The sequence below is a fragment of the Lepidochelys olivacea genome, assembly GCF_965140295.1.
Source record: "Lepidochelys olivacea isolate rLepOli2 genome assembly, chromosome: 8".
Lineage (NCBI taxonomy): Eukaryota > Metazoa > Chordata > Testudines > Cheloniidae > Lepidochelys > Lepidochelys olivacea.
The window spans coordinates 83,540,868-83,564,306 of NC_140418.1; the positions used below are offsets into that span (position 1 = coordinate 83,540,868).

General features: G+C 40.9%; 1 protein-coding gene across 6 annotated transcripts in view; it reads left to right on the forward strand.

Annotated features, from left to right (window-relative positions):
- USP33 (ubiquitin specific peptidase 33) overlaps nt 1-23,439 on the forward strand; it is a 90,294-nt gene that overhangs the window by 43,219 nt on the left and 23,636 nt on the right. For 5 of the 6 annotated variants that reach the window (XM_084636313.1, XM_084636314.1, XM_084636315.1 and 2 more), the window contains exons 8-15: nt 8,464-8,577; nt 10,258-10,336; nt 15,675-16,095; nt 16,572-16,712; nt 20,028-20,134; nt 21,812-21,984; nt 22,080-22,174; nt 22,863-22,896. In XM_084636313.1, the coding sequence (XP_084492439.1) occupies nt 8,464-8,577; nt 10,258-10,336; nt 15,675-16,095; nt 16,572-16,712; nt 20,028-20,134; nt 21,812-21,984; nt 22,080-22,174; nt 22,863-22,896 (1,164 nt within the window). The remainder of the gene's footprint in view (nt 1-8,463; nt 8,578-10,257; nt 10,337-15,674; nt 16,096-16,571; nt 16,713-20,027; nt 20,135-21,811; nt 21,985-22,079; nt 22,175-22,862; nt 22,897-23,439) is intronic. The other variant, XM_084636317.1, reaches the window with a different exon arrangement.

Here is a 23,439-nt window from a genome sequence, read left to right on the forward strand (position 1 = left end):
GAGCTTTAAATTCCTTTTTACCATGTTATCTTTCAGTCTGGGAAGTTTTCAAATTGCTATTTATAGCAATTAAAATGAGGTGGCATGGTGTAATCTTTTAGTGAAAGAAGTTTAAACTCGCAAATTTTATAAAAGCAGCTGATATAAAACACAGTTGATTAAACACTTGTACTACTTGGATTTTAATCTCAAAAATAGATCAAAGAATTTCAAGATTCTAATTATATACTAAACATACATAATGTACATAAGTAATGATAAAAATTGAAGTGAAATCATTTAGAAAGATTTTTATTTTATCCCTAAATATTCATAGATCAGAAAGAGCTGCATAGCTATATACTTGAAAGTATCAGGGATATTTGGTTAATTTTTGTTAAATGTTTCCAATTATAAAATAGCCTGTCCTTGTAGATTGTTAATTAACCTATTGACTTAAAGTACATTTGTTGAATTTCAGTCTTGCTAGCTGTTCCTTTTATATAATGAACCAAAAACAAATTGAGACTTTTATTATTATGCTTAATGATTTATTGCTGACTATTATGTATTCTGTTTGAGACTTCCCACTCCAAAAGTGTGCTGAGTTAGGATTTGGTATTAATAATTATAATCCCTAGCTGTTATATAAGGCTTTTCACCAGTAGATTACAAAGTACTTTACAAAAGAAATCAGTATCTTTATCTCCGTTTCATAGATGGGTACACTGAAGCACGGAGAAAGGAAGTGACTGCCCCATAGTCAACCCTGCAGGCCAGTGGTATAGTTAAGAATAGAACCCAGGTTTCCTGGATTCAGTACAGTGATCTATCCACTCCTCATTATTTACTCTGAGGTCCTTGCTATTATCAAAAACGCTGTGGGATTTTTTTAAAGTCTTTTAATGAAAAAATAAATAAAAAGGTGGAAAATAGCCTGGAAATTTGGCAAGAAGAGAGGGAAAGGACCAAATGCTTTTTCGAATATATTTTTTGTTCTAACAAAATATCTCTTATAGATAAGGAACCAGTTAACTACTGTTTCTGGTCAATATTAATGGTATGGGAGAGGTCAAGGTTATAGTTCCTAGAATTTCCTTGGGCCACCAGTTGATTTTAAATTGCTACAGCATATACATATTGAAAAGCACACTGTGAGTATGTCTACACTGCGGTTAAACACCCTCAGCTGGCCTGTGTCAGCTGACTTGGGCTAGTGGAGCTTGGGTTGTAAAATTGCACTGTAGACCTACCCTAAGGCAGGGATGGGCAAACTACGGCCCGCGGGCTGGATGCGGCCCGCCAAATGTTTTAATCAGGCGGTCAAGCTCCCGCTGGGAGAAAGGTTGGGGGCGTTCCAACCAGGTAGAGGGCATTCCAACCAGGGAGAAAGGTCGGGGGCCGCTCCATGTGGCTCCCGGAAGTAGCAGCATGGCCCCCCCTCCAGCAGTCCAGCCAGGGAGCAGGGTCGGGGGCTGCTCCCCTCCGTCTTCTATGAGTAGGGGCAGCTCCGCTCTGCATGCTGCCCCTGCCCCAAGCACCGCCCCCGCAGCTCCCATTGGCTGGCATCACTGCCAATGGGAGCTGTGGGGGCAGTGTCTGCAGACGGGGCAGCGTGCAGAGCTGCCAGTCCATGTCTCCGTGTAGGAGCCGGAGAAGGGACATGCTGCTGCCTCCGGGAGCTGCTTGAGGTAAGCGCTGCCCAGAGTCTGCACCCCTGAGCCTTCCCACCGCATCACAACCTCCCTCAGCCTGGAGCCCCCTCCCGCACCCTGAACTCCTCATTTCTGGCCCCACCCTGGAGCCCGCACCCCCAACCAGAGTCCTCACCCACTCCCGCACCCCAACCCCAATTTTGTGAGCATTCATGGCCCACCATACAATTTCTATGCCCAGATGTGGCCCTCGGGCCAAAAAGTTTGCCCACCCCTGCCCTAAAACCTTGTCTACACTACAAAATTAAATCAACCTAGGTTAGGTCGAAGTACAGCCACTGCAATAATTACTGTGGTATTTCATGTCCATGCTAGTTCCTCCTGTTGGCGGTGCATGTCCTCCCCAGGAGTGCTTCCACCAATGTAACTGACAGTGTGGGGCATTATGGGGTGTTGACCCCTCCTGATGTGCGATGGTGGGGGAGAAGAGCCCAAGCCTGGCTGCCTGCGGGTGAAGGATTGGGGGTGGGGTGGGAGAGGATCTCTTCTTATCCTCCTCCCCACCATCCCTCACTGGGAGGCAGCAGCAGGGCTCCAAGCTCTCCTCCCTCCCCAACCCCCAGTTCCTCACCAGGAGGTGGTGGCGGGGCTCCGCGCTGTCAGCTCCTGACAATGTAATTAACACAGTGACTACACAGACACTCCGTTGTCCTCACTACATCGACCCAAGCACTACAACTCTTGCAGAGGTGGAGTTAAGTTGATGTAGTGGGCGTCTTACGTCGGCAGGAGCACCATTGTAGTGTAGACCTTTATGGAGTTAGGTTGTAAACTGCCTTATGTTGACCTAACTTTCTAGTGTATACCAGACATAGGTCTTATCAACACCAACGGTAGGTTTGACGGATTAGTCTAGGGGTACGTTGTCAATCAAATGTAGACCCCATTCCCTGACCCCTAAGGACACACCTACTTGTCACAGTAATCTTCTCCTCCTGGGGTATTGCTTCTGGGGCCGAGATTGACATGATCAGGAAGCAAGATGTGACATGTGTCCCCTCTAGGATTTCCTCCCACTGTCCTCTACTAGTCAGCATGGGTTTCACCACCATAGACCCTTTTTGTGTACCAGTCAGAATAGGTATAGCACAAAGGTCTAGCCCAGAACCCTCCTCTCTGGAGCTCAATGGTTGGCCAGTCAGCAGCACTGCCCCTTGGAAATCCGATCGCTGTGTGAAAAGGTCCTCTTGTTTCAAGAGCGTTTTTACAGAAACCATGGAAATGCCAAGCATAATTTTTTTTAATTTGACCACTCTAGTGTCTCATGCAGCTTTCTTGCTCCATCTTAACAGTTTTGCATCTGTAGGTTTACCATCAGACATGACAGCCAGGAGGGCACACGCAAAACACAAAGTAGTACCAATGTAAGACAAGTCTACTAAAGACTGTCTCTCTTTATGGTCGAGTAGACTATTGAGGATAGAATTGGAAACTCTCTACAGCCATTCCCACCCATGTTTGTTTTACAACTACCGAAATGCAGCGTAATGTCCCATGAACACGTATCTCTCTCTTACTCTGTAGCAGTTTACCAACCTGATTTAAGAAATCGTTAGTAGAGACGTCATCCCTAGTTCGTCTTACTGAAGATTGTTTAAGGATTGTTTAAATTACAGCTCTCTACATGTAATTGAACAAAATAATCTAGGGCTAGCCTACCATTAATGTTGTCAAGAACTAACTCTATCTCCCTGTGCATGGCTTCCACTGTTAGGGGACTTATTCCTTCACCCACTTACTTCCCTGGTCCTTCTCGCATGAACAGAGAGCAATAATACCCAAAGTCCAAAGGTGGAAACAATTCGATATTTATTGGGGTGAACTTCCAGCAAGCATGATTCCAGTTTCCTTCCTTAGCATCCACCTTCCCAGCTCTGACACCATAGAGCCCTACCTGTGTCCCTGTTCCTATTTCCCCCCTTAACAAAACATGATTCCAATTTCCCCACCCCCATTCCCTGTTCCCATTTCCCTCCTACTTCCTGATTGACTGCAGACTATATAGTAAAACTTGACAGGTTTCAGAGTAGCAGCCACGTTAGTCTGTATCCGCAAAAAGAAAAGGAGTACTTGTGGCACCTTAGAGACTAACAAATTTATTTGAGCATGAAAGCTTATGCTCAGATAGATTTGTTAATCTCTAAGGTGCCACAAGGACTCCTTTTCTTTTAGTAAAACTTGAGTTCTGCTTAGCTGTACCGTAACCAATTATTTTACTGAAATTTAACTAACCAGTCCTAATATGATTATTTAACCAATTATATCCCACCATGTTAATTAGTTTACACCCAGCAAAATTAATTATACAGCAGACAGAAACAATCACAGAACCAGACAGAGATTATACAGACAAACAATGGGGAAATGGGGACTACAATGATAGAACAACACAGAAATGAGGATTTCACATCCCAGCTGTTAAGTGAGTTCTTGCCAGACAGGATGCTATCAAACTAAGTTTCCTTTTACATTTTCTAGGCACTTCCCTTTCTCTGGAGGTGATAGGCACTATCAGGACAGGATTGTATTCCTAACAGCCCAATAGCACCTTATTTCAGTGTGACTAGTTTGGAATGTAAGGATGTGACCGTTTTCTTCCCAGTTTATGACTGCCTCTGCTGCTTAGCCAAAGGCCTTAGCCTAAGAACAGGGCCTCAGACTGTCACAGGAAGAGAAGGCCCTTATTCCGGCAGACAGTGATTTTGATTCTCTCTTTTATACCTCTATATAACTAGCTAAGTGATAAGAATATACCTAAATTCTTAGAGTATAGGCCTTTACAGACAGGCCTGAATATCTATATCCTCACATCCACAACCTGCCAGCTTGAGTTCATCCTCTCAAGATTGAGAAAACAAAATTCTTCAGAATACGCTGCACAGCTAAATCTAGGAAATTCCCATTGCCAGCTTCTCACTTGCTCCATATACACATCTGTTTGGGGATCTGCAACTGCAGAGGTATATGGGGGTTCCTCTGTAAAACCATAGGTGTGTCTTCTACATCAGACCCTATCTGAGAGTCAGTTTCCAAGGGGCTACCGCAGGGATCATCAGGAGTAGATGGAATGTAGACAAGGAGAAGCCCTCTACAGAGCCTTCTGAATTTCTAAATCAGACTCCATGTGAGAGTCACCATAGCCATAGGAGACCAGGATCAGATACAGCCTCCTCATTCTCAGACATGACAGTTTGAGAGTCTCCCCTAGGGGGCATCTCTTTAGTATTTTTCTGTTCTCATTAGCCTTTGTAAAATTTTAAAAATGACCCTGCCCCATAACTTTTTGGCAGCTTTGTCCCCCAAATCCTTTAGATACAATCTTTTATCTCCATTGGAATGTTAAGGAAACATGGGTGTGTGATTACATCTGAAGGCAATAGTTCAACCCCATTTTTTCAGTAGGTTGTGGTTAAACCAATATGGTCCCATGGGGTTGAATCAGCTGTATTGTATGCAACCACATTTCTCAAACATCCATGTTCTATACAAAATATGGGAGCTTTGTGTATTATTTCTACCCTGCATTTTACTACATGCATTTCAGCTTTTTGCTGTAAATAGGTCTCTTTTCTTAAAGACACAATAGCTGGGTATTCCGAAACTGTTTTTTATTTAAAAGACATATAGCCCTTGAAAAAAAATCAAGATGCGCCATCAAATCTTTCATCTTGTTTAAGGACCACTCAGACCTTGTAACAGAAACACAGATAGTCACAAAGCCCTTTTCAATAGATGGTTTTATTTACAAATACCAAGTTTTATTATATTTTATATCATGTTTGTCCCCTCTAACTTAATCCTTTCTGATTTCTTACAAATACTGTAGTCTTCTTCCTAAGCAGAGTTCTGTAACTTTTTGTGTGGATCAGGCAGTCAATATAATGTGCTAAGTGGTATTACTCGGTTTGATAATTTTGTTTAAAATACTGTTGGAGTCTCCAGAGCTTTGCAGAGCATTTACCAAGGTCACCCTTAGTGCTACATTTTCTTGGATTAAGCACAGACATTGCATTATATAGCCAATGGCAATAACTGTGTTTAAACTTTCCAAACACAAGTTAGCACACAGGGCCCGGAGCTTGAAGTCCAATTCACACAGTCATGATGCCACTGAGCTGGAGCATCTATAACACAGCCCTCACAATCCTCAGAAAGCTTCTCCATAAGACAGTGATTAAGGACAGCATAAAAAGAAACATGTACAATAGACTGCATAACTCTTTTACGGTAACGATGTGGCACTGGCTCAGCTAGATCTATGCCAAGGACCTTCCTTAAATCCATAGAGCTGTTGCCCTCTTCATGCTCGATGTCCTCTTGAATAGTTTGTCTTGGTGTTGAGCAAAAACATGTTGGGCCTGATTTCATCTTTGCTCCCTGATGTAATGCTGTCCAGGGCCACTTCTAGAAAGGTGGCATTGAGCTGGTGAGAGATTTTTGGAAAAGAAACAGCTGTAAGTCCCCTGTTGTTAGATTTTTGCAACCCCAGGTAAGTTCCTACCCCATTGCATCTCATCCTTGACCACCACTTTTTATAGTCTATTTACCTGAGCAAAGTCTTCTCCTTTCACCTTATCTGATGGTGACTCCGACGAGCCGTGGTCCTTTTCCTTCATGGGAGCAAACAACAAGCGCCCATCATGCTCATCAGTCTGCCTCATGAGTGCTTGAATCTGGGGGTCAGGTTCTGGTGTATCTATCAATGGCAAGGCCAAAGGGCTTCCCTCCTTTTCCTCAGAATAGTCGCTGAAGTAGAGCTTTCTTTGCAGGCAACCAAGCATCCTCAGAGCTAAAATGAATTCCGTAGTTCTCACGGGGGTAGTGAAAGAGGCCATTTTTCTTCTCAGTGTATCCATAATTTCTGAAAAATACACTGGAAACAAGACTGCCTGTTCCACGCAGTAATGGGTTTTCCAGGGGAAGTGCAGCCAACCGTCCAAACGTTGAGCTCCAGAGGTCGGGGTTCCCACCTAGACCCTTGTGCTATATCTATTTTGATTGGTATAAATTTGCCTTATGGGAGGGCTTATGGGGGTGAAACCCATGCCATGGTCACCCCACTCCGGAACTTGCCATGATTGGTCAAAACTGCTCCTGGGGAGGTCCTACAGGGCTGAAACTGACTCCAAGTGGTAGAGGGCAGCCGGGGAATTCTTAGAAGGGTCACATGCCACCCCTTGCTTCTGGTCCCTAGTCAGTCTTGGCTCCAGAAGTAATACCCAGTGGAGAGGGGATTAGGGTGACATGTGGGCGGGTCAGAGAGAGGTACCAGCATTTGATTGACGTATCCCTAGACTACTCGTGTTTCCATTAACAGATTCTTCAACAAAGGTATGTACAACCAATACTTAAATTATTTTTAAACACCTATTTAAAACACCTCTTGAAAGCTTGAAAGCCCTGGGTTACCCAAACTAGTTAACAGCAGTTCAATTTAGAGCCTACAAAATGTATTATTCCCAAGAGAAATCTTAATATCAGTTCTCACTACTCATGTGAGGTATGTTCCTTAATGTGACATTATCGTTTTAGAAAAAGGAGCTAGGATAGTTTCAGGCACATTACTACACCTACTTCTGAGTCTCCCTGATAATTTTTATGGTTTTAGAATACGCTTTGATTTTTTTTCCAAAATGTTTTCCCACTGTTTCTGTGAGAAACACCCACACAAATATAGAAAAATGATAAACTATACATGGGAAACAATGAAATAGACTTCTGTATTTGAAAGGTTGTCTAATGCACAAAGTAAACTGATGCTGAGACTTTTTCTCTCTAATCTCCATAGTAGTAATCTTAGACGGTCCAGTACTTGTATGTAAACAGTTTTCTGTCATTAGTGATTTTTTTTTTAGTTGATGTCCCTTTAAAAAGAAAAGTAGTACTTGTGGCACCTTAGAGACTAACCAATTTATCTGAGCATAAGCTTTCGTGAGCTACAGCATCCGATGCATCCGGATGCATCCGATGCAGTGAGCTGTAGCTCACGAAAGCTTATGCTTAGATAAATTGGTTAGTCTCTCAGGTGCCACAAGTACTCCTTTTCTTTTTGCGAATACAGACTAACACGGCTGTTACTCTGAAGCCTGTCCCTTTAAAGGTAGTCTCCCAGTGTTTTCTTCCTCTGTATAGTAAAGTGTATATTTTAAGGAAACAACTTATTCTCTCAGTGCTGCTTAAAATAATAGATATTGGAACTAACCCACCTATTTGTTCCAAAAAAAGTTAGATTTTCCAGATCAAGCTTTTCTGTAATTCTAAAATTCTGTAATTTTCTGTATAGCCTGTCCCTACAGTGATATATTTTAATACGATCCTTGTAAGACATAAAGGAATATTTTTAAAATATTAGTTATGAAGGTTATCTGAAAATGTCTTGCAGAATATAACATAATCAGAAAGTGCCAGCTTTCAGCCATCATGACTTTGCAGGGCAAGGATCACAGGGACATGCCACGATCGCCCGGTGGCTACGTTTGCTAGAGGGAACCTGCCCTTGTAACGTGGCTCTCACTGGACAAATCCAGTGCTTCTAACAAGTGGCAGGATTGGTCTGTGAGGGGTATTGTGCCACTCAAAGTGGCCCAAATAAGCAGGATATATAAATGTTACCCGAGGGTTTAGGAAAATAAATCATTAAACGTTTACCATGTAAATGTCAGTAATTTAGCCTTCACTAACATGCTGTTAAAATGTATGTAGGGGGTGGTTTACACTTCTCTAAGCACTATTTGAAGAATAATAATCTTGCTTTCTTCCCTCTAATCAGCCCACCCTTGACACAGTTTTTTCTTGACTGCGGGGGCTTAGCACGAACAGATAAGAAACCAGCAATATGTAAAAGTTATCTCAAGCTGATGACAGAACTTTGGCACAAAAACAGGTATTGTACCACTTTTCTTGTGGAATATGTTTATATATAAACTTTGGACAGCAGTGCAGCACAGAGGTGAACGTGTCTTAGGTCCAATTGTTTTCTCATGCGTGATATTCAGAAGGTGTATTACAGGCTTTGAATTTAATTAATTTAAAAATAACTCTGAAAGGATGTGTGGTGCAGTTTGGGAAGTTAATGTTTGTTTTAGTGGGAAAGTTACATGGAAGAGGCTTTTCTGTGTATCATGTGACAAGTCAAAACAAATGTCATTTAGCTGCTGAGTGATAATGGCATCATGTGTGCCTTTGGGTTGAAAAGAACGATTTGCCCACTGCAGCTATTCCTGTAGTTGAACCCATAATCCTGCATAATGGCATTAGATTTTCATCCCAGGAAACATGACAAGATTGATTTCCTTACACAATGAAACATGTAAGTTATAAATAAGAGCTCTCTTTTATGGATAATTGAGCCTCCAGTTTCCAGCACTTTAAGCTCAACCTGAGATAGAGCAAACTTTGGTTTTCCATCTGCTTCATACAGCATCATTACATACATAGATTTCCCATATTTCAGTGACTTATATAAATTTCAATAACTTGTTTTTATAAATGATCCATCACTTTTGATATTTGGAATTTGTGTGGAGAGGAGGCAGAAAAAACAGAGCTGCACTGTTAGGCTCTATAGTAAGGGCTTGTCTACATGTGGATTTGTTTTATAATAACTGTTCTACTTTAAATTCGCACCCTACTTTATTCCTCCATAATTTTATGTGTAGACGAGACCCAAGTTAATACGTTGCAGTCACACAGGAACAGCACTGTGGCCACACAAGTCTTGAAGCTCTATGCTTACTTTTCTCCTTATCTCCTGAATTATCTGAAAAGTGTTTTTAGGTGTACTTTCTGAGAAAATGGAGTAGAGCAGATCAGCCACCTTCTCTCCTTTCAAAAAATACCTAAAAGTAAGAGAAATTAACTTTTTTAAAAAGAAGAACCATTCACAACAACTTATGCTAAAATTCAGATTGGTGTGGAATTTCCTTCCTATTTTTTCTTTCCAAAATGGCTTCACTTTTGGTTTTGGATACAGTTAAAGACTAAAATATGTATTATTGATTGTCCCTGTGGGATACCTTGTATCCTGGAGTCACTTGCACACCATTCTTGTGCCTATGCTGTTACCCACCCACTCATCTATGGGTGCTGCTCAATATATAGACCACATCTTCTTTGTGGCCTTGACTCTGTATCCATTTGACATGAGTCTTTTTTATTTCAAAGGGGGATATGATGTTCTACAAATAAACTTGTCTCCTTGCATTTACCCTGTAATAAACAAATACTCCTTAATATTTTTAAATGGGTCTTTGGAGGAAATTGACTTCTATCATGCATACCAAATTATTTCTCTACTGTATTGCTGATTAATTTTGGTTACAGCTTGCTTGAAGGCCTTTAAACATAAATCCCAATTTCACACTTTTGGTTTTTCTGTGCTCTGGGAGAAAGATGTTTCTATATTGAAGACCCCCCTTTCCCCAAAAAAGGATTACTTTGGGGTAAGAATAATATAGAACAAGTTTGTTAAAATGTGTCTCACAGTGATCAAACTGATGATGATCCCAATGAAGTTAGAAAATTACAGTTCGTTTAATTTTTTTTCCAAACTTTTCTTTCCCAGACCTGGTTCCGTTGTTCCTACAAATTTGTTTCAAGGAATTAAAACAATTAATCCAACGTTTCGAGGCTACTCCCAACAGGTAAACCTTTCTTAGTATTATCCAATATTATGACAATGAAGTGTCAAAGGTATAACTGCATGATTCAGGTAGATTAAATTGTTGGATTTAAAACTTCATAAAGTAGAAAAAAATATGTATTTACACCAAGCTAATAATAAACTTTTAGATTTTACCTTTCCATGCTTTAAATCTATATCCCCTAAAACTCCACTCTAACTTTTCTGAATCACAGACTTCTGTGCTGAATTCAGCTGAGAAACTGCTGAAACTCCATGATCCTTGTGAATGTCTCCTTTCTCAGGGACAAGCAGCAGAATGGTTAATAATAGAAACTTGTCACCTGAAGTATAGTAGCTGGCATATAAGCTGTTCCAGAAAGTGACACAAAGGTCTTGCTAGGCAAACATAAAGAATATAATAGAGCAAACTTTTACCATATTAATTTACTATTTGAATATTTTTAAGCTGAGTTGGTAGCATCCAGTTTTTTTGTTTAGACAATGAGCCCCACATATTTTTCTTTTCTTTTTCTTTTCTTTTGAATGTTACTTAAGTTGGTTTACAGCATTATGGATACTGAATACTTGTGTCCTCCAGTTCTTATATAGGTAGTAATTACTTGTAGTGCACGGGCACTGATGGTTATGTAACTGAATTATATTGTAGGTGCATTCTTCAAATCATCTTTAATGAAGTGTATTCTAACATACCTATTTTACTGTTTAAAACATATTTTATTAAAATCCCTATTGTGGGGACCACATTCAATTTCTGGTCTTGTAGTAAGAATCAGATCCTTAATAATTTTGTCAGATTCTCTGCATTGCAGTAGTTTATATTGGAAAACTTTGGTAATTCAGTATAATGAAGTTAGTATTAGTGAAATGGAGGGTTATATGTATTTTTGATATGCAAATACTGTCTTTGGTGTCAAGTAAGTGTCAAAATAGCAAACTTCAGAATTGTCGTAGATGCTTTTCATTATTACTGACATCCTGACTTTCCGTTGTGACCAGGGTATCCACAATTTAGTCATGTATCTAAATGAAGAAATTAATTCACTAATATATGGAAAAATGACAAAATCGTGTGCAGCTTTATTAACATACATTTCTTCCGAGAAATTTAGTACTTGCAAGCTAAAATTTGGGATGAGCGTACCGTTCTGTACTCCCCTAACTATTTAAGGGGAGACCCCAATGTTATTCCTCAACACATCACTGTAAGATACTCACTAGGTCTCATAGTGGCTGCTTAAACAAAGCAGTGTTAAAGTGACCTGGCTCTCTCACTGAGAGATTGGGGTCTCCCACAGCCAAATTTTATCAATTCCTGGTGGTCATCTTGTTCCCAATCAGGATTGCGAGACCAAGAGCCTTCCCCCCCCACCCCCATAAGCTGAATTTCAGCCATTGTATCTGTGACAGACTGACACTATGCTGTGATATCTTGGTCAAATCTTATGGAATTAAAATAAATTTGTATTGAATTAAGTTAAACCTTATTGAATTAGGTTAAATACCTTTGCAGTCCATTGTATTAAAAATTCAGTTGTGTATGTGTTGTTGTAGAATTGTATGTACTGTCTTTTGTAGGAGGGGATGCTAATGTAATTCCTTCATTATTAACCCTTTGAGGCAACCCCACTGGAGAGATCTGCATATACTAGTTCAAACTGGATTCTCCAGGGCCCGACAGACAAAGACAGGATCTTTGGATAAATAGCCTGGTTTTAAATCGGCTCAGGGACTTCTTTCTGATCTAGTAAATATACGGGGCCCCAGGTCTGTGAAGGACCCCACTCCTTCGAGAAGGGTTGGGAAGTCTTAGCCTACAGAGGCCCTTAACACGGGGTGCTAGCTCTGATCTGAGGCTGTTACGAACTTGTGACCGTTGAAAGACTGTTCCTGCCAGAGCCTATGTTAGAGTTGGGGTGATCTCTGGCAAGCTTATTGGCTTGTGTGTAGGTTCTTTTTTTGTTTTAATATGTTTTCTCTGTAGTGCTTTTACCATGAGAATAAAATAAGCTTGCATAAAAAGAGCTGCTTGGTACTTATAACCATGGGCTGTCACACTTAAACATCTCTAGAAAGAAAGCAAGCAGGTGTGCTTTGGGCAGTCCGTCTCTGCTGAGGTTAACTAGGGCCCTACCAAATTCATGGCCATGAAAAATGCATCACGGACTGTGAAAATTGGTCTCCCCTTCCCCTCTCTCCCCCCCCCCACACAAAATGAAATTTGGTCTTTTGTGTGCTTTTACCCTATACTATACAGATTTCACAGGGGAGACCAGCATTTCTCAAATTGGGGGTCCTGACCCAAAGGTGAGCTGCAGGAGGGCGCAAGGTTATTTTAAGGGAGATTGTGGTATTGCCACCCATACATTTGCGCTGCTGCCTTCAGAGCTGGGTGGGTGGAGAGTGGCTGCTGCTGACTGAGGGCCCAGCTCTGCAGACAGCAGTGCAGAAGTAAGGGTGGTATGGGGTGGCAGTACCATACCATGCCATCCTTACTTCTGCGCTACTGCTGAAGGCAGCTCTGCCTTCAGAGCTGGGATCCCAGCCAGCAGCCACCGCTCTCCAGCTGCCCCGCTCTGAAGGCAGCACCGTCGCCAGCAGCAGTGCAGAAATAAGGGTAGCAGTACTGCAATCTCCCCTACAATATCCTTGCAACCTCTCCCCCTCGCCCCCCAACTCCTTTTTGGGTGAGGATCCCTGCAATTACAGCACTGTGAAATTTCAGATTTAAATAGCTGAAATCATGAAATTTATTATTTTTAGAATACTGTGACCATGAAATTGACCAAAATGGACTGAATTTGGTGATGCCCTAGGAATAACATAGTGAAGGCAGGGAACTGTGCAGCCTGGAAATACCTCGGTCACATGGGAGTGAGTTGTTGTTCTCCTCCCCAAAAGGCAATTGCGGGGGAGCTGGGAGTCTGAGGGTGGTGCCCTTGCTGGACCACTGAGGGGAAATACAGGTGCAATAGTCCTGAACTGCAACAGTATCTCTTCCCCTAAAAGAATTACCAGCCAGGGCAAACAGGTCTAAAAGTTTTAAATTTACATGTGTACAGATCATTGGGCTGAGGGAGAGTCCCGGAAACCAAACAGTGGTGACATTAATAAATTGTAAGCAAGTAACCAAATGATTATGTACCAAACTCCTCTTAAACCTACCACCGCTGGACCAAAAGATACCCTCTTAATGAATTAGCTACCTGTACAACAAGAATAAACAATGGTTAAGAACAAAAATACTAGGAATTAATGAAGATGGGAGCAGCAGAAGGCAGGAAGAGGTCAAACTTCTGCCCCCTTCCTGCTCTTATAAGAACAGCTGTGAGCTCAAACTGAAAGTAAGTCAGCATTGCCATGGTAGCTCACCCACTCCTTCCACAAGAAATTGCTGAGCTGTTAGAGTGTGAATCTACAACATTCCCTTTGTTTCCTTCTCCGGTCCAGGCACAGCTGGAGGGCTGGGACAAATTAAACTTGAGTCTTTTGAAAGGTGCAAATGTAGTTTTCCTCACCAGTGTATGTAAGGCCCTGATTGGGTGTTGCAAAAAAAGTTTGAAAATCTTATATGATGAGGTTAGATTCCTTTATCGACAACCTCTGGTAACTGCACAGCTAGTAGCTAACCAGGTGCAGTACTTGGTTGTTGCTTGTATCAGGATGCATGTCATTGTGATGGTTCTTGGGGTACCCAGGACTGAGAGTCACCTTGTTACCCCCTGCCTCCAACCTGAGGGAGTTTCGCCCATGCCTGGCTGCTCCTTACCACCATTAGCCTTTCAACCACTTGAACTCTTTCCCCTGGGCTATGCCAGCCCTGTCTACACCTTGCAGGTTAACAAAAGGTGCACACCAATCCATTTGAATCAGTCCTCTGTGATATGCTGCCCTGGACACAGACTACTCACAGAAATCCCAGATCCTCTGCTCCCAAAAGTGCAGTGTGTCCCAGTTTACTAATTTTACCTTAAATCGCTGCTCCCATAAATCAGACAGCACTTGTGAACCACTTGCAGTAAAACAAAAGTAGATATTTGTAAGAAAGAATAAACTACAAAAATAGCTATAATACAAAACAAAATCAAAATGTGAAGCTGCATCTACATTTATTAATAAGTTACCTTTCCTAGCAAATAAAATAGGTTTCCTACTCCCCGATGTTAAGTCTGTTTCAGAACTTCACAAAAACCAGGATCAATTTTTCATGAGAATACCTTGTTCCTCAAGATGTCTTCTCAGTGGCAAGATGCAGAGTACGTTTCCCTCCTTTGTAACAGGTTTCAGAGTAGCAGCCGTGTTAGTCTGTATTCGCAAAAAGAAAAGGAGTACTTGTGGCACCTTAGAGAGACTAACAAATTTATTTGAGCATAAGTTTTCGTGAGCTACAGATCACTTCATCAGATGGATTCAGTGGAAAATCACTGTAGCTCATGAAGCTTATGCTCAAATAAATTTTAGTCTCTAAGGTGCCACAAGTACTCCTTTTCTTTTTCCCTCCTTTGTGTTATCCTGAAACAGTTTTTTGTTTCTGTTCATAGAGTGAACCCCTATCTTGTCATAATGTTTCTTCTTTACCTTCAGGTGGTTTTGTTTGTTTGCAGTTGCCTCTGATGATTTTCCATTGAAAGCTTTGGTATTGAGCAAGGTTAAACAATTGAGCCTTGCATTGCATCAGTGGCAAAACAGGATGGGGTGGCAACTCGCTCCTGCTGAATAGGCTATCACTGAGACATTATCCTCTGGTGACTAACATTTACACCAAGTCCATAAAGCATACTTTCAACATACATATATGATTACTTAAATATTACCTATACATACACCATGCAGTGATTATGAATCTCAGTGAGTTATGAGCTTTCTGTAGCTACCTTACATGTTACTTTTTATGGATAAATATGCTGTAAGATATGTTTGGTATAGTGACTTTGTCAAGCTTGAGTTAAGTGTTATTTGCAAAGAACAGGCGACCCTTTGCCAAGGAACCTCTGTCACAGAGACCACACAAGAAATATTTTAACAAGTAAAATATCCTAGCACAGAGTATCAGCTTTGTGATGAGTGAAAGTGTGAGAAGGAAAGTTGCCGAGTAAGACTCCTCGTGACATGGAATGGAACTCGTGTAGGAGGTTACAAAATCCAAAATGAAATATTATTTGGACTGACAGTTTAATTCTCTTTTGCACCCCAGACTGGACAGGAGTCATTTACTTTGTTTTTACTTCTTTGATTTAGTGGCCAGCTTTAGCTTTTTGTTGTTTCATCTTGTTCTGACACCACTGTGTGCATATCTTCTAAATATAAAAGGGGATTATGTACCTTATTTTAAATTCCAGGATGCACAAGAATTCTTGCGTTGTTTAATGGATCTGCTTCATGAAGAGTTAAAGGAACCAGTCATGGAAATAGAAGACACCCACTCTACAAGTATAGAAGAGAGTATGGAAGAAGACAAGAGCCAGTCAGATGTAGATTTCCAGTCCTGTGAATCTTGTGGTAGCAGTGATAAGGCAGAAAATGAGGCTGGTTCCAGACCCTTTTCAGAGGAGTATGCAGAGACTACTATGTTAATTCAAGATGTTGAAAACCACTCCCTCACAACCAAAGATCAGCAGAAAGAAAAAACACCATGTAACAAGCTTAACCGGGCAAGTTCTATGGAGGACTTAAAAAAAGACACAAACACTGCTTCAGAAACTGCTGAATTTTTACATAATCCAGGAACAATCAAATTACAAATACACAGCAGAATTTCAGGTGACTGTATGATCAGTTGCTAATGTGTAATTATAACGAAATCATAGTTGTAGCTGAAATGCATATAAAAGTAAAAATGAGGGAAACCATTCTAGATGTATAACTTGTCATGTATCCCATGAGAGTAGATTGGTTTCTAAACTGGTGCTCAAATTCATTAATGTGGTACTTTCATTACATGTTTGTTTAGTCCATTTTGAAGTCCAGTGACTATTTACCACCTATTCAAGTTTTGTAACAATTGAAAGACTTCAGATAACATTACAATTGGTGATTGCTTTTGGATTTTTTTGGTTCATCATTTCTGCTTTAACAGTTGCTGAATTAAAACTGAATTTTTTTATACACAAGTGTTTAATCAGTCGCCTACTGGTGTGCTAAAATGTAAGTTATCTAACTGTTTTGCAGTTCAACCTGAAGCAAAACTTTACTGTTGGAAAAATTCAGCTGTGCAGTAATACAAATTTCTGTTGCAGACTACATCAGTGATGTCCACATGACTGATCTGTCAGGACCGCAAAGCCCTCCCTCAAACGAAGGAGTGAATACACGTTTATCAACCTCTCCTCCAAAATCAGGCTCATTACGGTCTGGATTGGCACCTGCACACAAAAAAGGTATAAGCTTCTTTTTCTCCTTGCATTACATTGCTTATAAGTGTGCCATTCGTTTTTGCCCTTTTTTGCGGGGGAAAGGGGGTGTATTTAATATTGACACTATATGCTTTCAGGCCTCTACTTAGAGAGTTGACACCATGCTAATGGGATACAGAGCTTCTCATTATTTTCTACATCACTGTCTCTTTTCACTTTATTGGAGAATGGTGTGTCACTACCAGTCATTATAAGCAGTTGTGTATCCATAGCACTTCCTGCCTCTCCAGTTGTTTTTGTCTCCTTGCTCTTGAAGCATGGAGCAATATTTTTCTGATCTTTCTTTATAGCACCTGATTGGAGAAATGGAGGTGGCGGGAAGAATGCTCAAAGAAGGAAAAAAGTTGTGTTTTTAGAGGAGAGTCTGGAAAGGAGCCCATTGGGTACTCAAGAGAGAGGCTTCTTGCGGGAACAAGGCATCAGTTGAGTCTCCCCAGAGTGAAAGAGCTCATGTCTGTTACTACTGCTGTAGGCAAGTTCACCCATTGGAGCAGTCCTAATTTCTGCTACCCACACAGAGTGGTGGAGAGTCTGTTTAGGCTGCTTCCATTCTACAGTCTACTCATCAGTAATTGGTCAGCACCTAAAAAGGCTAGGCTCTCACTGCCTGCAGGGTTGGCTCTGACACAGTGCTCCTTTTCCTTTACTGCAGCCTCCCAGCACCAGGGATATGTTTTTATAGCAGTTTCTTCTGTCTCCACAAAAGGTTCCCCCACTTTGTACCTGGCTGCATCTCTCTCTGTGGTCCCTTTATAGAGTTGACACCAAAATGCAAGTCCTCCAGCAGGGGCAGCTCTATCTTACTCCACTCCTCAAGCTTCCAGATCCCTTTCTTTCCTCTGGATGAACCTGTGAACAGCTTGGTGGAAAAGTGATCTGAAGTCCCATTCTAGCAGATCTTCTCTCCACCATCTGTCACAGCTTTAACTCCAAGGGACCCCGAGCATGCTCAGATTCCAGACAGCCTACTCAAAGCATTAGGAAGTTGATCGTGGTCTCAACCAAACTTCCAGAAATTCCCATTCTGACAGGCTTGCTGTTCCCTCATCTGTGGCAGAGGTGGTCAGCCGAATAGCCGGCCTTTCTCCAGCCATCAGCAGGAGTCTGAGCAATTTCAATGGAAAGCCACTCTGGTACTCTGCTTCATTATACTTCCTTTCCTTTGCTGAGGATCTAGACAACAGTGGTGTTTCAGACATGGCCCAGAGGGGTTGCCTGCATCCCCCTTTTAGGATTGTTGCCAATGTGCAAGACTCTAGATATAGTGTGATAATTCATTGATGTAAATTGTTCCATAATAATCCATGGTTTTGAGTTTGCTGCATCATTGCGCTTCAAAATCTGAGCATTCATGAATAATTGCTGAAGATTTATTTATTTATGGTTGTGAAGAAAACCTTCATACAGTGATGCCCGCTATATTTGGCAAAGAGCGAAAGACCACAGCTCTCAAAGACATGTTAACTGACCCATTCCCGTTGATGGTATGTCAGCACTGAAGTCTAACAAGAATAATTTAAATGGCAACATTGTTTCACTCCTGGTCAGCTCTCCAGAAATATCAATTTAATGCCATAATTGTGTGTAGTGGAAGATATGGGGCAGATTGCAGTGAGGCTCATGTCGAAGTTTGCTGGAGTGGGGAATGAGAAATTCATCCTTCCTCACTCAGATTTAAAGTTACCTCCATCTTTGTCCAGAGTGGAAATAATAGAGATCTGTCCCCTGCCCTGTACCAAAAGTCTCAACTGCCTCCTGATTGCCAAAAGCAAAACTGTCTCCTGTGCCTTCCTGACTCTCACAAGGCCAAACAGTCCCCTACCCAGAAGCCAATACCTCTGTTTCCCCCTCCAACTACATCTGTCATGCAATTACGCATTTTCAGTATGGAAATCTCTGGCAAATTGAAAATGTGAAGTGTTCTAAAACAGTTTAATATAAAAATACATGACTGAAGGACCAGGAAGTGGGCATTGCTGCATAACTCATGGGTTCCTGCAAAATGCACATCTAAAGTACGACATGAAAAGAGGACTTGCCAGTGAGATTTCTTGCTTGCTGGCTTTTCTTCCTGCCAGTATTCTCTCTTCAGATCCAAACTCTTCCCTTCTCCAAGCCTATTTCAGCTAGCAATGAGGCAGGGAGGCAATTTCAGTTACATGAGACAGCAGGCACTCAAAGGTATTTGCTTAGGGGCCATCCAGTTAGTGTATGGACTTCTATGAGGCAACCTTGGGGAGATGCATCCCTGTGGGGGAGGTCTGTTTGGAGCTGTTTGTTTACCTTTTCACTGTTATTGGCCCCACACTTTGCTGCTCCTTATTTGTATTGGCAAGTAGCAAATCAGCAGGTCCACTGCCAAGACTCTTACAGGAGGAGTTTTGGGGACCTTAGTCTGTTGGGTAGGGTACAGCAAGAGCATTTGCAGTCTATATTTTGTATGATGCTTCTAGGTTTTAGTCTCTAATGTAGGGGGGCCAGGAGACTGTTTTTGAAGGGTTTTTTGTACTCCAGAGAAGCAGCTATTATTCATCTAATGCAGATCACAACTTGAAATTATTTATACTTGATTTCCAGATCTGTTGGGGAAAATCCCTCTGAGAGCTTTAGAGACTGCTCCACTTAGGCAGTCTCAGCAGGGGGCAGGTTTTCTTTTTTTCAATCAGTCTGCTTTTTAAATTCTGTATCTATCACTGACTCATCCCAGTTTGGCCCAACATAATAAGTGCCTCAGCATTTCGAGTCTGTATCAGTTGAGTCCTTTGGACCAAGATATGTTGAAGACTCCCTGCAAAACTGTTACGGTCAAATGAGGCTGGCATATGCTCTCAGATATATGAACTTTATACTCTGAGTGAGAATACGCTTAAAATGGGCCTTAATCTGAGAGCAATACACTAAGGATTCTAAGATTGCCCCTCAAATAGTCTGAGTTTTACTTAACTTAAATGCTAGCCTTGGAAATTCCACTAGGAAAGAAAGAAGGATCAAGCATGGTTGTCTGTCTACCTTAATTCTACTAGGAACCCACAGGAACAATTGAGCCTAGGAGATATACTAACTCAGCCATAGCTGCCAGTAATTTGGCTGCCTGGTTCCCTAGGAGATGAGATAATGGGGAAAGGGAATTAGTTCTTTTATCTCAATCCTGAAAAGAGGTGGCATGTACTCATTTAATCCTGTCATTTTAAAAACGGATTTAGGCAAAGCAGAATCAAAGGTTACGCACTGAACTTTGAACCCTCTTTAACCATTTTTATTCTTGTCTTTTTATATTAGTTCCAACTTCTCCAAAAAAGAAGAAACACAAGAAATACAGGAGTGTCATATCTGACATATTTGATGGGACCATCATAAGTTCAGTGCAGTGCCTGACTTGTGATAGGGTGAGTGTAGGGAGATGTTCTGATGTGAATGTGGTGTTCATTTTTATATTAAAATATAATCGTTAATTTCAGTCATTTTACCTTTACACGTGTAATCTTTCTCTTGGGATTTCTCTTGTGGCAGGCTCCCTGGGCATTCAAGCAAGGCTGCTGGCCCCTTTCTGAGTTCTGCAGCTGTTACGTCTCCTCAATTTAATTTTGTAGTCCCTAATAGTAACTGTTGCAACCCTTCTTTAATGTAGACTCTTGCCTCTCATTTGGGAATAGAAAGAACATAAGCCCAACTGAAACTCAACAAAATTGTGGGTGTTAGTTTGCAACCAAATTTTTTTTCCAAGTGCAGCAAAGTTTTCATTTTCCTTCCTCTTCCCTCCCATCATCCAGGAGGTTCCCACTATTGGTTATAAACTAGCTGAACAGCTATGTTACCTTGCTTAGACACACAGCAAGGTGTGTGTGCAGGTGAAGGCCACAGTTCCTTTTCCTGTGGTATTATGGCTAACCAAGGATTGCGGTGTCTACATGCTGTCACTCACAGATTGCTAATATCATTCAGAACTGCTCATTCAGTTATATGTTAAGCTATGAGGTGCATCTTTTCAATTCTTCTGTTTTTAAATAAGAATAAAGGATTTCTCCTCCCCCCCAACACACAGCCTTTGCCTGTGAAAAGCAGTTCACGGCAGAAGAAAGGAACCCAATATGGAGGAGGAATCTTTTATGTCTGCAACTTCATTTAGCAGACAAATCCAATCATGGTTTGCCTGACTTCCTAACACACACAACTTCCTCAAGGAAAAATTCCATGTAATATAAAATAGTCTAACTGCTACATCGGATTAGAAAAGGCAAGTCATTAAGTGTTTTTAATTATCTGGAGTATAGAAAAGGGTAGCTAGTCATGCTGTTTCAACAGCCTCATCATGCAAGTTAGGGCTGAGAAAATTCAGGTCTTGTTAAAAACGTTTAAAATTAGATTTTTCAAAGTGGTTTGAAGTCCTAGTCTGCCTTATGAAGCTCAGCTTCCTGCTGGAAAGTGTAATGTTCTTTAGTAAAAATGGCAGCGCCCACTGAAAAAAGCAAGTCCCAATTCTTCATAGTGCCACTTAAAAAGTAGCAGGTAATTAAAAAAACTTCTAAAAATGATTCTTAGCAAAAATTTACTTCTAAGTTATTATTACAGACCACTTCAGTTTCCTTTAAAAATAGCCCCAAAGTCAGAAGTGCTCATTCTTATTTGGAGGGGGAAGGCTGTTTTTAAGTAAAACACCATCAAAATTATTTGAATAATGTTTGGAAGAATTAGCACCCATGAGAGCCATCTGTGAAAAGCTCTGTACCACTAACATGACCACTACCATGGGATAAACCAGCTGGGGTTTATAAAAGAGCCATTGTTACTACTTTAGCTATAAAAGAATTACCAGGTGCACTGTTCTTCCAAAGACTGGTTTTATGACCCAAATCCATTTAACTGATAATTGAGAGAGTGCCATCTAGTGGAATTTTAGGAGTAAAACACTGAATCTTTTGTTAGCGGTCACTCTTTTGATCTAACTTCTCAAGATTATAAAATAAAGTAACAAAATACTGTGGTGTACTTTACAAAATTAGAATTAATTGCTTATTTCTTTTAACAAAAGCCTAATTTTCCTCCCTACTTCATTTTTTGCATAGGTGTCTGTTACCCTGGAGACTTTTCAGGATCTGTCATTGCCTATTCCAGGTAAGGAAGACCTTGCCAAACTGCATTCGGCAAGTCATCAGACTTCTCTAGTCAAGGCAGGGTCGTGTGGTGAAGCATATGCTCCCCAGGGATGGATAGCATTTTTTGTGGAGTACTTTAAAAGGTAAGTGATTCTCTTTGTAGTGCTTAGATTTTAAAATTGCAGTTTCTGCTCTACTGGCAGAACATTTGTTGTGTTTTCTGTCAATGATGTTTCAGGTTTGTTGTCTCATGTGTTCCTAGCTGGTTTTGGGGTCCAACAGTAACCTTACAAGATTGTCTTGCTGCCTTTTTCGCCAGAGATGAGCTCAAGGGTAAGCCACTATTTAAAATACATATCTAATGTGCCTTCTTTTTAAAACAAGGTAAATAGATGAGGTATTTTACTTTTGCTTTTTTTTTTTAAATTGAACCAATGCACACATCAGACTTTTAAAAATATTCCTGGTCATAGGATCAACCGTTGTTGTTGTTGTTGTTGTTTTTTTTTTTTAATAAACCACTTTTGAAATGGATTTTGAAGCAAGAATTTTCCACATAAGTTTTCTTGGAATTATACAATAATTGAATTTCTCTTCATGAAATAAAATCAGATGAAGTTCAGGACATTTTCAATCTAAATTTGGGAATTTGCTCCTTCTCTTGCCTTTAAAATGTGTACTGTTCCCTTTTATTTTAAAATGATTAAATCACCCAACATAATCCAGAATATATTTTTAATGTTTGGGAGCATAAACCCTAAGAAAACCATATCATACATTTGCTCAGTGAAATGCTAAACTTTCTCTAGAGCAATCCAAAGTCTTCAGGCACGAACTGAAAACATTTAACCTGAAAAATAAATGATCCCTGAAATTACAATGACACAATCAAAGCAAGAGAAAAGTATAATAGCTATTGTAAATGGCAATTATCAATAAAGTATAGTGGATAGCTTGAAGAATAACTACTTGTGTTTAGAGAATAATGGTTGTTTCCCCTCCTCCCCCCCAATATCTACAGGTGATAACATGTACAGTTGTGAAAAGTGTAAAAAGTAAGTCATCTTTTACCTTGCATTTGCTTTAATAAGCCTTGGTCTTGATCAGCACATTAATGTTGCTGCAAAAGTTTAATGTGTGGAAATAAATGCAACATACAGTGACTTTCATAGATGAGAATCCTGTACTTTTGGTACAAGGACATTTTTTGATGGGCAGCTCGTTGTTATGAGAGCTTGTACTATACCTCTCAAAAGTCTAGTAACAATGAAGATGTATCAGCCAGGAAGTGCTTTAGGGATGAGTCAACCATATTGGGATTGTGATGGGACCTCAGGGTGCAGCCTGGGACTGCTCTGTGGGACCACTGTGCCCCCTTACCTCTCCAGCCTGGGCTGTCTCTCTTAGTGCTTTGCTAGTGACAAGCAGTAAATACCTCCAGGCACTGTTATCACTCAACACAACTGCATGTGGAGCCTCACACCCAGCTAAATTGCATGAATGCTCCCAGAGTCACTCATAAACCACACAGAGAAAGGCACCAGCCAAATCCCCCCAGCACCCAGCCTTGTACTTTGGGAATATACCGTCTTGCACTG